Source organism: Nomascus leucogenys, chromosome 11, assembly GCF_006542625.1.
Source record: "Nomascus leucogenys isolate Asia chromosome 11, Asia_NLE_v1, whole genome shotgun sequence".
Taxonomy (NCBI): Eukaryota; Metazoa; Chordata; class Mammalia; order Primates; family Hylobatidae; genus Nomascus; species Nomascus leucogenys.
In genome coordinates, this window is record NC_044391.1 from 13386100 (window position 1) to 13400288 (window position 14189).

The 14189-nt window shown below is 31.2% G+C and overlaps 1 protein-coding gene across 5 annotated transcripts in view; it reads right to left on the bottom strand.

The window, feature by feature from the left end:
• The window catches only part of PCLO (piccolo presynaptic cytomatrix protein), a 402165-nt gene that overhangs the window by 42339 nt on the left and 345637 nt on the right, over nt 1-14189 (bottom strand). For all 5 annotated transcript variants that reach the window (XM_030822013.1, XM_030822012.1, XM_030822011.1 and 2 more), the window contains one exon: nt 3649-3790. In XM_030822013.1, coding sequence (XP_030677873.1) covers nt 3649-3790 — 142 coding nt within the window. The remainder of the gene's footprint in view (nt 1-3648; nt 3791-14189) is intronic.

Here is a 14189-nt window from a genome sequence, read left to right on the forward strand (position 1 = left end):
ATATAAAAATGATATTTTAATAAAATATTTCTTATTTCATGTATTTTTTTTTCAACTCCTTTCTGTGCTTTCCACTGTGTTGAGCAAACTGGCTTTTGTAGTCAGGGTGCTTGGTCTCTGCTTCTGGCTTTGCTATTTCTTGCTATGTGTAAGGTAAGGCCAAGACTGTTTCTCCTTTTGTGATATAAAGATAATAATATTAGCTACATTTTGATCACGAAAAAAATCACATGAAAAATGCATAAAAAGGTTTAACAGAGTGCCTGAAAAATAATAAGCATTCAATAAACATAGGATATTAACAGGTAGGCATGCTCATAGTAGTCTTAGGATTCAGCCAAAATTTGCTAATCACTTTTAGTTTTCAGCTTCAAACTTTTTGGAAGGTCAACTAGATGAAGAATTCATGATACTTTGAGGATTGTAAGCTTAGAATGTTAACAATTTAACAGCTAAAGGACAGTAGGCCACTTCTTATTTCTTCGGCTAGAGAAAAAGCTACATGGCACATGAAGAAGTTTGGAATTTGCCTTTGTATATGCTTAGATAGGGTGTTCTAAAACGATGGAATAAAATCTTTAGTGTTATAGAAAGATGCTTGAACAAAAGAGCATCTTGATACTGCACTTTGTAGACAGCACTTCTAGCATAGTGGGATTTACTAACAATTAATTATAACTTTCATAGGAAGTATTTGGTTTGCTGGACCTGCTGAAAATGTAACCATATTTATTTCTTAATAATCCAATTATATCTTACTTGAAAACTGCTCTAAAGATCCTCTTATTCTACTTCAGAGAAGGTGCTGAAATGTTTCTGCACATAATAAAAGAGGAACACGTGTAAATTCAGAAATTAAAAGCCATTACATTGTTCCATTATAATAATTCTAGGTTAAAGGTTTAAGTACAAATTTTTATTAAGTGTGTATGTGAGGGACCAAGTTCATGCAAATTAAGCAGTTTCCAACATGTCTGTTTTACCATATGTATGTTAAACAACGGTCTGCATGGTCAACATCTGAATACATATTTAAGCAACGCACAAAATTTTAGCTTATGTAATTGCTTCATCAAGATTCAAGACAAGTAGTTAAGAAAAAAAAGAAAGAACTCTGCTCTATCTGTTAGCATTAGAGAGGAAAAAAAGCTTAATGGCAGTAATCTTAACTTTAATCAGTACGCTATGCTGGTAGAGTGAGCCAAAACATACCCTGTTACTGAGCCAAACTCTATTGAAAGCGAGGGTCTTTTTAGTATTGGTAATCTATAGATCAGAATACTAAAAAATTAATATTCTTATACCATCCCAGACTTTTAAAAAGTAGTTACTCTAAGTCTTAGTAATTGTAATACAACTACATTTTGATAATTTTGGGGGTTGTTCTTGAGTCTTAGACTTTATATGTTAGTGGTGATACCCAGCCAGTCTTTGCTTTCAATTAAAACTGATTTTAACATAGGTACTTAGCCAATGTGTGTAGTAAGTACATTTTGAAAATTATACAAAAAACTTTCACAGGATTGTGAAGCTAAATTAAGTGCAATGGAAATGTAACTGTGAGTCGTGCAAAGGATGTGGTTTCTCTGAATTCCCAATGACTACACTTTAGCTCAGAACATTCTGGTTACACATTTTATAATTTATATTTTTAAACAATCACTAGATATTTATTAAACACTTTTACTAGCCCAAGCAATAATTTTATTAGATACAATGGGGGATATAAAAGAACGGCCAAATACTACTTCTTACACATATCCTATAACGGTTTTCAAAAGTAAATATTCGTTGTGCTCATATGGCAAAGCAAGAGTCTCCTAGACAGTTGTGAGAAGCTTTGATTTACAAGAGAAACAGGAAAATGGGAAAAATCAAAATTAGAATGTGGTATATATATAAAATACATAATCTACTTATACTGCAGACATTCAGATATTGACAAAATGACGTATTTACTTTTTGGAATTATAACTTTATCATCAGTGTTAAATTATATATTTTGAAAGGTGCAGAAAAATTGGAAGGATAACAAATTATGTGTGGTTTAAAACCTTTCTAAATTCACATGACATTTACAGCTTAGAAAGAAATTTAATGAATTTGTAGAAATTCTTTTCTGTCAAATTGGATCATCAGAAGTCAAAGAGCAATGGGATTAGATTCCTTTTAGGAAGAATTTCCAATAAAATAGAACTGATTAAGTACAAATAACTCTATTGAATCCATAAACTAAATCTTATAAAAGAAAAGAAGGCTAAGATGGACAGGTGATACAATAATAATTTGCTTAATTTAAATTGAAAAAAATGTAGTTCAAAACAACAAAATGAACTCATTTTTCACTGTAAAAATCCATTTTCCCTAATGCTTTGCTTTTATAAACTGAACCATTATCAAAATATTATAATTGTTGTCGACATCAGAAGGAAAGATTTGCAAAAACATTTATTTTAAAACAAAGAGAAATAGTAAATCCACCCCCTGAAAAGTCTTCATTTAGCACTGGAGAAAATGAAAAAGACCCTTTCACAACCCAGCTGAGGGTTGGCAAGCTCTGCAAAGTGCCAGTTAGTAAATATTTTAGGTGGGCTGTATTCTAACGACTTAATTCTGCCCTGCAGCACAAAAGCAGCATCAGGCAACACAGAGCTAATAGGTGCGGTTGTGTTCCAACACAACTTAGTTTATATTCACTGAAATTTCAATTTCCTATAATTTTCACATGTCACAAAATATCACACTTCTTTTGTTTTTTCCTACACATTTGAAAATGGAAACACCATTTTTAGCTCACAGGCCTTAAAAAACCAGGTGATAGACTGCATTTGCGTTGGCCTAAATCCTGGGACCCGGGTGGCCCAGTGGTATTTTCAAAATCCAGAAGACTAGTTAATGGGGAGGAGAAGGAAAGGTCAGGAAGTTTGGATTTTGTTATTGGAACAGACATAATCTACGTATTTATCTTAAATGCCACCAATATGACCAAAGTGATTCTAACACATTAAGTCTGCTAAAGTTTTGCATTTGATTTGCAAAATGACTTTTTTTTTTTTTTTTTTTGAGGTTTAACATTATGAGCGACTCTTATTCCAACAGTACCTACTCAGGGAACCATGCACTACACGGTATTTGTTCTAGAAAGTATGGAAACACTTCGAAACCTTCAATCTTAATTGTAGAAGGATTTATAGTTGAAAACTCTGTATGATTATTCACTATGTCCTCTTTCAAATATGATATATAGATTCTTTGAATATGTTTAAATATCTCCTGATTCAAGGTAAATTAATATATGTTTGTCTCAAATACCAGTAATGTTTGTATTTTGTCATTATGTGATTAAAACATTACTGTATTCTTGCTGAACTTTATTCTGGCATAGCTAAGTGATTAGCAGTTTTAACATCAAATACAGATTGTATTGATTAAGTAGTTCTGGTAGTGACTAATATTTATCCTTAGAATTAACTGAATTATCCAATCTTTCTTGAACTGTCTATCTCTACATAGGCATTAACAGTTCAAGTGTCTCAGGGACAATGACTCAGAATTGGGTAATTGTCTAGTTATTTCCTGTTAACTGTTGAGAATGCCTTACTCATGGTGCTGAGTAAGCTTTGTAGTAACAAAAAGAGACCCACTTACATCCTCGGAATAGGAAATAGATTAGTCTCCCCTGCAGTGCTGCTGCTTCCTTCACTGTCCACGCTATACCCACTGCCAAAGCTGCTGCCCGAGGAGCCGGTGGACACAGAGCTTTCTGCAGGCCGGTGATTGGGAGGCTTTGCTGCATGGTGTGGGAAGATTCAACACCACAGTCAACAAATGAAGCTGACATTGATCTACAAATGCATCATTATACATCTTCTTAATTTACATGTGACAAGAAACAGCTACTGAAGAACTCTACATTTTTCAACCTGCCTTTTCGTTTCCTTTACTGATAATGAACAGTGGCAACAATAAATTATTTTACTGTTTTTGCTGGACATCAAGGAAAAGCAATCACATTTAGGGAAAAAACATTTAATTTTTAGACCAAGTTAAATAGTATGTAACTATGCTACTATTATTACTTTTGTGGTTTCTTTGTACATTATTGCAAAAATGATATGGTAAATAAAAAGAATTTTGGCTCTTTCATGGAGAAAAGAATTTAGAAAGACTTGGGTAAATAGAAATGGCAAGATAAAGAAAATTGCTTAATTTTTTCCTATTACTAGAAAATAAGCTGTTTTTCTCCTTAGAAACAAAAATGCAAAATGGAATTTTAAGAAGTGATTGAAAATTCTGTTTGTTTGTATGTACCTCTGCCTACTATCTCCAGCAAGTTTTTAAAATTTAAAGATATTTGTTTCTCTTCAGGCATTTCCTAGTTTATCATTGAGACTTGTCTCAAGAATTTCCTAAGTTTGATATTTGAATATAAGAATCCATATTCCCATAGAGACATTACAAATTTGTGCAATAAATTATGCAGTAGGGGTATAGTACTAATATTGTTGGCAGATTTGAGAAGAAATTTTGATGCAAAAAGAGGGAAGATAAGGCAAGTGTTTCTCTTATTTTGCTGGGGAGAAGTTTCTCTAGTAAGTTTTTGAAATTGTTGCTATTTGTCTTCTGCCAGAGAGAGTGAACTTTTTGGTCACACTGATCTGGTTTTGACTCCCAACCCACTCTTTAGCAACTCTACACTGCATTTCTCATTTGAAAACAATGGAGTCAGTAATGCCTACCTCGTAAAATTGTTATTATGAGGAGTGAGATATGTAGGAGCCCAGTAACTTACTCTTCTTCCTCTTGTGATATTATTTGCCACATCCGCACTCTTCTCAAGGGCTTTACTGTCAATGGCTGTTTCTTACTGTCTTTGAGCTTAAATAGTCTTTGACAATGAATTTAACTCTATTCTCTTCTAAATCCAGATGTGTTCAAACCTACAATTCTACTTAGAGTCTTTTTTCTTCGTAAATGCATCCCTATCCCATCAGGAGTTTATTAGCCAGTTGGATAGAGTTATACTAACGGGTGAAAAGTTGATAATCATTTCATGATCCTAAGATATCTACATATTTCTTAAGGATATGGATAAAACCACAGTGATTCTTAATCTGGTGGAATTTTAACCAATATAATAACCAAATGAAGTGAAACCATTTGTTTCATTGTGTGGGAAACCATTTGAGGACAGGAAATCCACCATCAGGGTAGCTAGGATCAAGTCTTGCAAAGGATTTAACTTTTCCCCCATTTCTTCACTTTTCAATTTCGGCAGTAGCAGGTTCTCTAAAGCCACAAGGAATTTTTATATATATTCCAGTGGCAGTAGGATCCCTTGCCCAGAATAGGGAACAAGAAAGAAATTGTTAATAGTTAGTCAATTGTATATCAGATGTGTATAAGTTAGAAACGGCTATTTAGAAAAAGGTGTTCCTAACTTATAGACATCTGATATGCAATTCACTAATTGAACTGAATGCTGTTAAACAACCAGTCACCAATGAATTGCTAGTAACCAACAGGACTAGATTTGTGGAAACAGAATAGTTATGTTTCTGAATATTTTCTTTATTTTATGTAGAAGAAACCCAGATGATGTAGTTAGTATTAAAAAAGAGTTCTTAAAAGAATAATTTAAAAAATGTAAAGGTAATATGAGTAAGATGTAAAATGATGGACACGTATAAAGTAGATTAAAATGCATAACCTACATAATGAGTCAGATTAGTCAATTGATTATAAACAAAAGAAAGCTGTCATACTTTTTGATGGGATTCTATAATCCAATTCATAATTTTTAGTATGAAATTGAATGGAAGACATTAATTTCATCAATTGGAAAATCACAATTTACTATTTTCAAAGATCAACCTTAATTATTAGACACTAATATTTAATCAATTTATATTTATTAAATTAAAATAATTTTAATTCAAGAGAAACCTCACAATGAACAAAAATCGCTACATTATAAAAATGATTTGTTATTTATGTTTCAAAATAGTCCATCCTTTGTTTTGTCAACTTTGGTTTTACCTGATGCAATTTTTAGTTCTATTCCTATTCTGGAAAAGTTGAGAAATGTGTACAGAATATAAAATAGCATAAGAAGAAAGAAACAAAGCTAGAAATAAATTTAAGGAAAGACAGTTTTTTTTTGCATCTTGCCAATCTCTTTGAATTGAATTCTCATTTTGAAAGCCTGAGCAAGTGTTGTCAATATTTTAAATGTAAACAAATAACATTTTATAAGAAAGATTAAAAAAGAAAACCAAATCCAGGGGACATTTACCTATAATGGAATCAGTCTAACATCTCTGCAAAACACGATTACATCTAAGGTTCTGTCTATGGAAATTTTAGGCAGTTAGAAATTAGGTGAATAATTCAAATTAATCTAGATATTAGGGGTTATCATAACAAAACATCTGGTGCTGGGTTAAATTCTGTATTCTTAACTTGGTATCTAAGTGTAGTGCAGAGGTACACAGCCTCACATTTGGTTAGTTTCTGAAAAATGAATTAAATTAAAACACACAACAGATCTTTTCTTCTTGCTGGGCTATATCTACATATCATAAAATGTGATAAAACAAAAAATGCAGAGGTTTTGATAAGCTGGTTCTAAGAATCCGTATTTTAACGTATCTTTTCCAGATACTTGAAACATGTATTTACTCATTTCTTTCTCTTGAAACAGACTTCGAGAAATAAAACGTCAATTCTATTAAATTGAGCTAAATCTGCATAAAGGCAAACTTTTTTTAACAAATAAAGTGCATTTAGGACTTTATTATCTGAGGCTGGATCTTAGGTAATTTCAAGACATCTAATAATTTCAACCAAATTCTTTATTTTGCCTCTCAAAAGAGTTTTTTATTGATCTGGCCTTTCCAAATATATCTCGCATAATTCTTCTTCAAACACTTTACATGGAAGCCCTCTCAGTCCATTCACTCTGGCTCCCTTTGGTTTGGCTTTTTTCTTTCCAACTTTACTAAGCCCTCTTTTATCCCATCACTTTCTTGTAACCTAATTAAAGTTATCTGTAAAGGCCTAGCTCAGAAATCACCTGCTTCATGCATTTTTCCTCATTCTCCCATTCAGAAGTGACCTCTCCTAAGTCTGGACTCTTGTAGCACATACTCTGTCGTTATTGGAAGCAAAGCCTATGTTTTCTCCTTGGTAACCTCCTTAAAAGCTTGTCCCAGAACCGTGTTTGAACAATATTTAATGAATAAATAATAATAATAATACATTAATACTTCTTTCCTTTAACCAAACAATCAAAACATCTGAATGATTTAGTAGATAATTTCACTTTTTAAATCAAGCTTTGTGTTTTATACAAACCATAAATTTCTCAGCAAGAAGGCCACTTGATATGGAAGGTTTTTTTTCCATGTTCTTTGTCAAAGAAACTTTAGGGAGTCATTTTTTTTAGCTTTTAAAATCAGAAATAACTTTAATCTGTCATACTGTATAGAAAAAGGTGATCATTCAACTATATTTTTTAACCCCAATGTCCCAAATCACTGGTTTGATTGAAGGAAATATTTAATGAGAATACACTGAACATCAGAGATTATAAGCTTATGAATTTCAAAAAGTTCATAATAGATCACAAATATTACATGTATATTTAAAATGAAAGTGACAAAAGAAAATAATATGTAGAGCAACATTCTGTGGGAGCCAGCACTATTACAGACTCTAGAACTTGTCCCGATCCCACGTTTGTATGTAGATAGTTGGAGAGCTCTGGGTTATATTTAAGTGTAATATATCTCTATTTTTTTATGTTATTGAAGGAAATAATATTTTAAACACACTAAGTATAATCTTCCATAATTTTATAATTTCAAAATCAATAATTTAGAAATATTCAACTTCTGCTTTGTTCTCCCAACTCTTTTAATTAGAGTTTCAGAAACCATGGACCTACTATGTGTGAATGTATTACGCACCTGTGTATTACATATGAAAAAAGTTTATATAAACATTGAGGAGTTTTTCTTAGTAATAAGATACATCTTTGGGGCCACTTTTTATGAATTACATTTTTGTGTCTACTTTCTTTTTGAAATCCTAAGTGTATTATTAAGTACCAAGTACGGGAAAGAGTGGATGCTATAAATATATGATAGAATCAGCTCACTCATAGAAAGGGTCCTGTGCCCTAAAAGAATACCTCTTAGAAAGTTGAATCATTTTTGTAACTCAATTATTGAGGGGGCGTTTCAGGTAAACAAATGTTACCTTCTGTGATGCAATTCAATCTGTTTTAAATTATTCTTTGACCACTTCACTTTCTTTAGCTGTTAGATGGTTCGACATCATTGTGTTTTATTACTCCATTGTGGCTAACCTTAATTAAATCGATAGTGTCTCTTTGACTGCACATCTGTCTTCAATTAGTTTGCTCTGTTGGCTTTTCCTCCCTCTACCATACAGTACTTAAATGTGCAAAGCTATCACTGTACTTACCACATGATGGCAGCACTTTGCTCTGAGAGCACGGATCAAATCGTAGACTTCACTTTTACTACTTTTATATCACATCCAGTTATCTGAAATTTAAAAGGCAAGGTCTCTGCCTATCTCATTAAATTCCAAAAATTTAGTGTTTGGAATGTATATAGGTTGCTGTCTATGATGTTCCATTATTGGTTTTATATCTTTGGTCCAGCACAGAGCTATTTCCAAATATTGAGGAGTAATTTATTATGTAGGTAGCTTGTACTTTCCCAAATTACTTGGTTAATACAGTAGTAAATATCTTCATAGATACAGTCCCTAAAATTTTAAGATTAACTGAAATTAAAAGCAATCAATAATTTTGTTTATTCCAATATTTTAATGATGGAACGGAAATAACTACCTAGCAGTTTTAGAAATCATGTATTTGGGAATTTTTACCTCCTGTAGCTAGCTTTAATTTAGCTAGTATTTATACTTCAGGTACCTTTCTCCTCTCTCTTTGTTTCTTTCTCTGTCCATCCCTCTTGCCTTTCCTTCCTTCCTGCCTCCTGTCTCTGTCATCTACCTGTTGTTATTGCTGTTACTGTTTGTGTTTTTTGATATTTTTACTAAAGGGATTTTGCAGTTTTATCTCATGTTTTAATTTTCTTTTGAACGTGGACCTGAAAATTTCAGGTTTTAAGTGTCATTGTGACCAGCATTATTTGGAATGTTTTCCTTTGAATTATGTACAATCACACTTTATGTATGTTTTCTATTACACTTCAAGGGTTCTAATTTAAGAAGAGATATTGCATCTTAAAAGTAATTTAGAAGTTTAATTTTTTTCCAAATCTACTACAGTATAATTATTATCTATTTGGGAAAATCTAAAGCAAACCGGACACTAGAAAAATGGGCTAGCTTCAATAGAGCTATTTGTAGTTTTCATACACCACCAAATTAAAAGTTTTCACAAATACAGGTGTTGAAACTCTGATATCTCTATCAGTCATTTGTAAGTCGTCAGGTATGGAAGTTGAAGGAAGGATGTCATTGAAAATTTCTTTTTTAAATGACAAATTATTAGATGACTATTATATTAGTCATTACAGATATATTTTATATATATGTAAACAATATATCTATTATAAAGGTATTACAAGTCATGACAAATGGAATGTTGCAGGCTTTTTTCTTATAAAAATAAAAATATTTCCCATAAGATATTTCATATTCACATAGTAGCTCCTTTTAGAGAAGAAGATGAAGACGTGTTGCCTCCATTTGCTGTGTTCCAGAAAGATGGTAAAGCTCTTATGTTCACAGTTTTCTCTCTCCATACACATCGGCCTTATGACTGAATTCTTAATGACATCTTAATGAACAATTTAGTTTGTTTATAATGATTCATTATCTGGCTTTATAGGTAATAAGATCAATGATCACTTCAGGAAACAGAAGTAATCGTGTAAAACAATGTAACAAATGAAAGTGAAGTTAGCTTAACTAATAACATGGTATAGAGGAATTTTTTCTTACATAAAAAAATACATGTTGGCTCCGTATACTATAATCCTTGCTTTTAAAAGGAAATCATAATGTTGCCTTTTAAGTAGGTCTTCCTTTTTTTGAGGTGTTTTTAGTTCAGAAGTGATTTTGGAAGAAACCACTTAAACATAGTTTAAGTGAGAATTAAAATTTTATAGTAAATAATGGAAGTTTGACTAAGACTTTATCATATATTAAAATTAAGAAAGTAAATTCATTTTGTCTTTAATAAATTTAGGCTGTAATTCCAGCTATGTTCAAATAAATAGAATGAAAAAAGAATGTATTCAGTGCCAAGTTCTGGTTTGGTGCTAAAAAATGCAAATACAGTAATGATCCTTATCTTTAAAAGATTAATAGCATGGGGGATCATATGTGAAAGAAAAAACATTCAATTTTGAGCTACATCAAATTTTCATGGGCAATTTTTAATTTTTCAATCTTCCTTTTATTCTCTTTTGAAGGAGAAGCATTTTCTTTCTTGCTGTTTGCTTGCACTACACTTGCATTAGGCTGTCAGACAGGTATTTCCAACTGACAATTGAAGAAAAAAAAAATTCAAGCAGGAATAAAGACTACTGTAAAACATGCAGGTTTGTTTGAGTAAAAAGTCATTCTAAAAATAGTCATTTCGAAAAAAGTTCTTACATAATCCTGAAACTGTGACAACTTACATCACGACTGCTTAGATAACAAGAATGCTGTCCTTAAATGGAATCCGAACATTTTGAAAATTCATTAAATTTTGCCCAAATGAAAAAGGTTGAGCACATTTCCAGTTTGTTTTCATATTATTCCAGTTTGGTCAATGGTCACGAAGTAAAGAGGAAGTTTGGACATTTATTTGATAAATGCATGTCTGGTCTCATGAGACCTAACCTCTCTAGCTAATGTCATTAATCTTTCTCCAAACAGATTATATTAATGATCTATTAATCTATAACAATCATTTCATTAATCTTTCTCCAAACAGATCCTTAAAAAATACTTTCTGTCTATATATAGATGGTTATATTGCAGTGGATTGTACAGATTATGATAGAACCAGAGGCAGAACAAATAAATTATAATTAATTATATTTTCCAGATATTTTTAAACATGATGATGTTTGGTTGCACATAAATGTAAATCAGTGACCGATTGCATTTTTCTTTTTCCTCTCAGTTGAAGATAGACAAAACTCACTTTTCTTACTCTTCATAATTTTTTCCAGATACCTTTAGATTGATTATTTAATAAATATTACTAGCATGAGAGATTCATGAAGACAGTAATTTTTGTCTATTTTGTTTGCTGTAGTATCACCAACACCTTGAAGAGGTTCTGTGATATTATTTGCACTAAAAATAATATCAGCAAATGTATGTAAAAATGATGACCTAATAAAAGTAACTCAGATCGTATTTTTCATAAATGATAAACACATGTTTACAAGTATCCTTTTAGCATTAAATATTTTGAAAATCATCAAATTATATACTTGAAATTAAAGATCAAGTATTTGGTAAGAAACTTTCCATTTTTCCTCAAATTTGAGTGAAGGTGGTAATCTTCAGTTTTTCTATTGTTATGCCAATACAATTAATTGCCACTATATGGGATCAGTAATGTAGATAATGGAAGATAAAATTAATTGATAATTTATAAACAACTGTTTTTCTATAAATGTTACTTTCAAGATAAGAACAAAAAATTTTATTCTACCTTTGTAACACTTCTGTCACTCTACTTTAGCTTGGAAGCAGCTTGATGAAAGCTGATAGGCAGCTTACGAAATTTCAAAAGGAAAAAGTAATAATTATGGATGTATAAATATAATTTAATCTATATCATTCCCAATAAAATAAAGAAAGCTATCTAAATTGAAAAAATGTCATTTGTCAATCTTAACAATTATAAATTAACATCAAATGAGAAAGGAAAGAAGGAGTTCTGAAATGCAATAGAAGAGATATATAAGATATAGAAAATTTGGAGACAAACATGATAAACATGTTTTGGAAGAAGTCCTTGGTTATTCAGTCTTTGACTATTGTAAAAATTATGATTGTGCATAAGTCTAAGTCAGTGACTTTTAAATATTTTTAAGCTTAAATATATTTAAACACTTTAATATAATTTAATTTATAATAATTTGTAAATTAAAATTTAATATACTTAAATGTTTAAGCTGGACAACAAGCTTAAATATTTTAGTCTTATCTTAGAACTTATTTAATAATCCAAAAACTTTATGTTATGTAGGTTATATCTACTGATATTTATCATATTCAAACTAAATAAAACATTAAAACAAAAAATCAACAAGCACATATTCCATTAGTCATCAAAGCAATGATATCATGACACCTTATGTAGCTGCTGGAAAACTCCACTGTACACTTGAGAAAAAAATGAGAGCAAAAAAGCAAATAACATGTTAATCTTCTTAAGAACATTTTGACCTTGCAGACCCCTGAAAGGGTTTCTGGGACACCCCCGCCCCCACCAGGAGTCAGTGAGCATTACTGGTCAAGACCCACAGTTATGGAAATGAAGTACTGTGAAAAATGAGAAGGCACTGATTAGCATCACTTTCTTTGACAGTCACCTTAACAATTACATATGTCAAGATCATTTTATCATGCTATTTATTTTTAATTTTGTGTTTTGTACTGAAAAAAATATCAAGTTTTCAGCTTTCTCGAAAAGATTCATTATTGATATTAGCATTCATTTTAATGGTCTCTAAGCTTCTTAAGAACTTGTTTCACTCAGAACTTCACAACTCTAGAAATATACGGCACGAATTAAAAATATATTGTATCATAAAAACTTGTCTGTTCTATCTTTGGTTAAAAACAAACAAAACAAGAAAATAACTATGTTATGGTGCACAGAAACCTGGAGTAAATAATGATAATTGGCAGGCATAAAATAATGCAAATTCTTCCATAAAGACCTTTTCTGTTCATAAAATCTCTTGTACATTCATAATAGTTGGAGGGAAGCAAAATGGTGATTCAATAGTTACTGACTTTATTAAATGTCATTGGCAGTGAGGATGCTTTAAAACAAAAACTACGTAATAGACCTATATAGAAAGACATTTGAATTAGGTAGTTGTAAAAGTATGTTTTCTATACTTCTCTATATTCCAAGTTCTTTTTATAAAAAGAATCAGATAAAAATACAGTGTGATCTATAGAACTTGAAATACATAGTTTTGAATTTGAAATGTTTTAATGAGGAAAAGTGAATTTTTCTATGTTCTTTTTAAGAATGATATGGTAAAAATTATATTTCACTATCTTTCTTATACATTTGGAAATAGAAACCTGTGATCCTGACTTTTACCAAACATTTCTTCCGAAAAATTTTTCTGCCTTGTTTGAGTTGTGGTATTAGGTTGATGCAAAAGTGATTGCAGGTTTTGCCATTACTTTCAATGGTAAAAACCACAATTACTTTTTGCACCAACCTAATATTATTTTGATTAATCTGTTCAAATTATAATTAAATTAATGAATTATATTTTTCAGTATCTAAAACACATTAAAATGTAAAATGATAGTTAGATCTACATCATTCCTATTCACACATCTACCAAACTCAACACCCCAATCAAAATTTTATATTTCGGATATAATTTGGTTTTATTTGAAAATTCATGTGTTTTTGGCTTTTTAGTGATTCATTATATATTTACATGTACAGCACAGTAATAAAAATGAAAAAGAATATTTTCATGGTCTTGTTCAGTATACATGAAGATTCCCTTCATCTTACCCCATACCCACGTTTCTTCCCCCAGATCATGTTGCACAATGGAGAATGGGTGAAATATTATGGTTTACATAATGTATGTAATACATGTGGATGAAAAGTGGAAAAATAACCAAGCATTTCATGGATAGTTAGATATCTGGATTTGGGGACTATTATTAAGTCGACAACTAGTGTCTTTGGCATTCCTCCACCACTCCTTGGGTAGCATATCCCTGGTTCCATGATCCTCCTATCCAAGTAAGAAAGTTGCCTGCTCCATGCTCTTATTGTACCCTGACTGCCCCCCACTGTGTCTCCATTGGCATTCTCATTTCCTTCCCCCATCAGCATTTACTTGCCTGTCTTACTTCCACAGGTCCTGCTCCCTGGTGGTAATTTGATAAATTAACTTTTTGAAAATAATTGC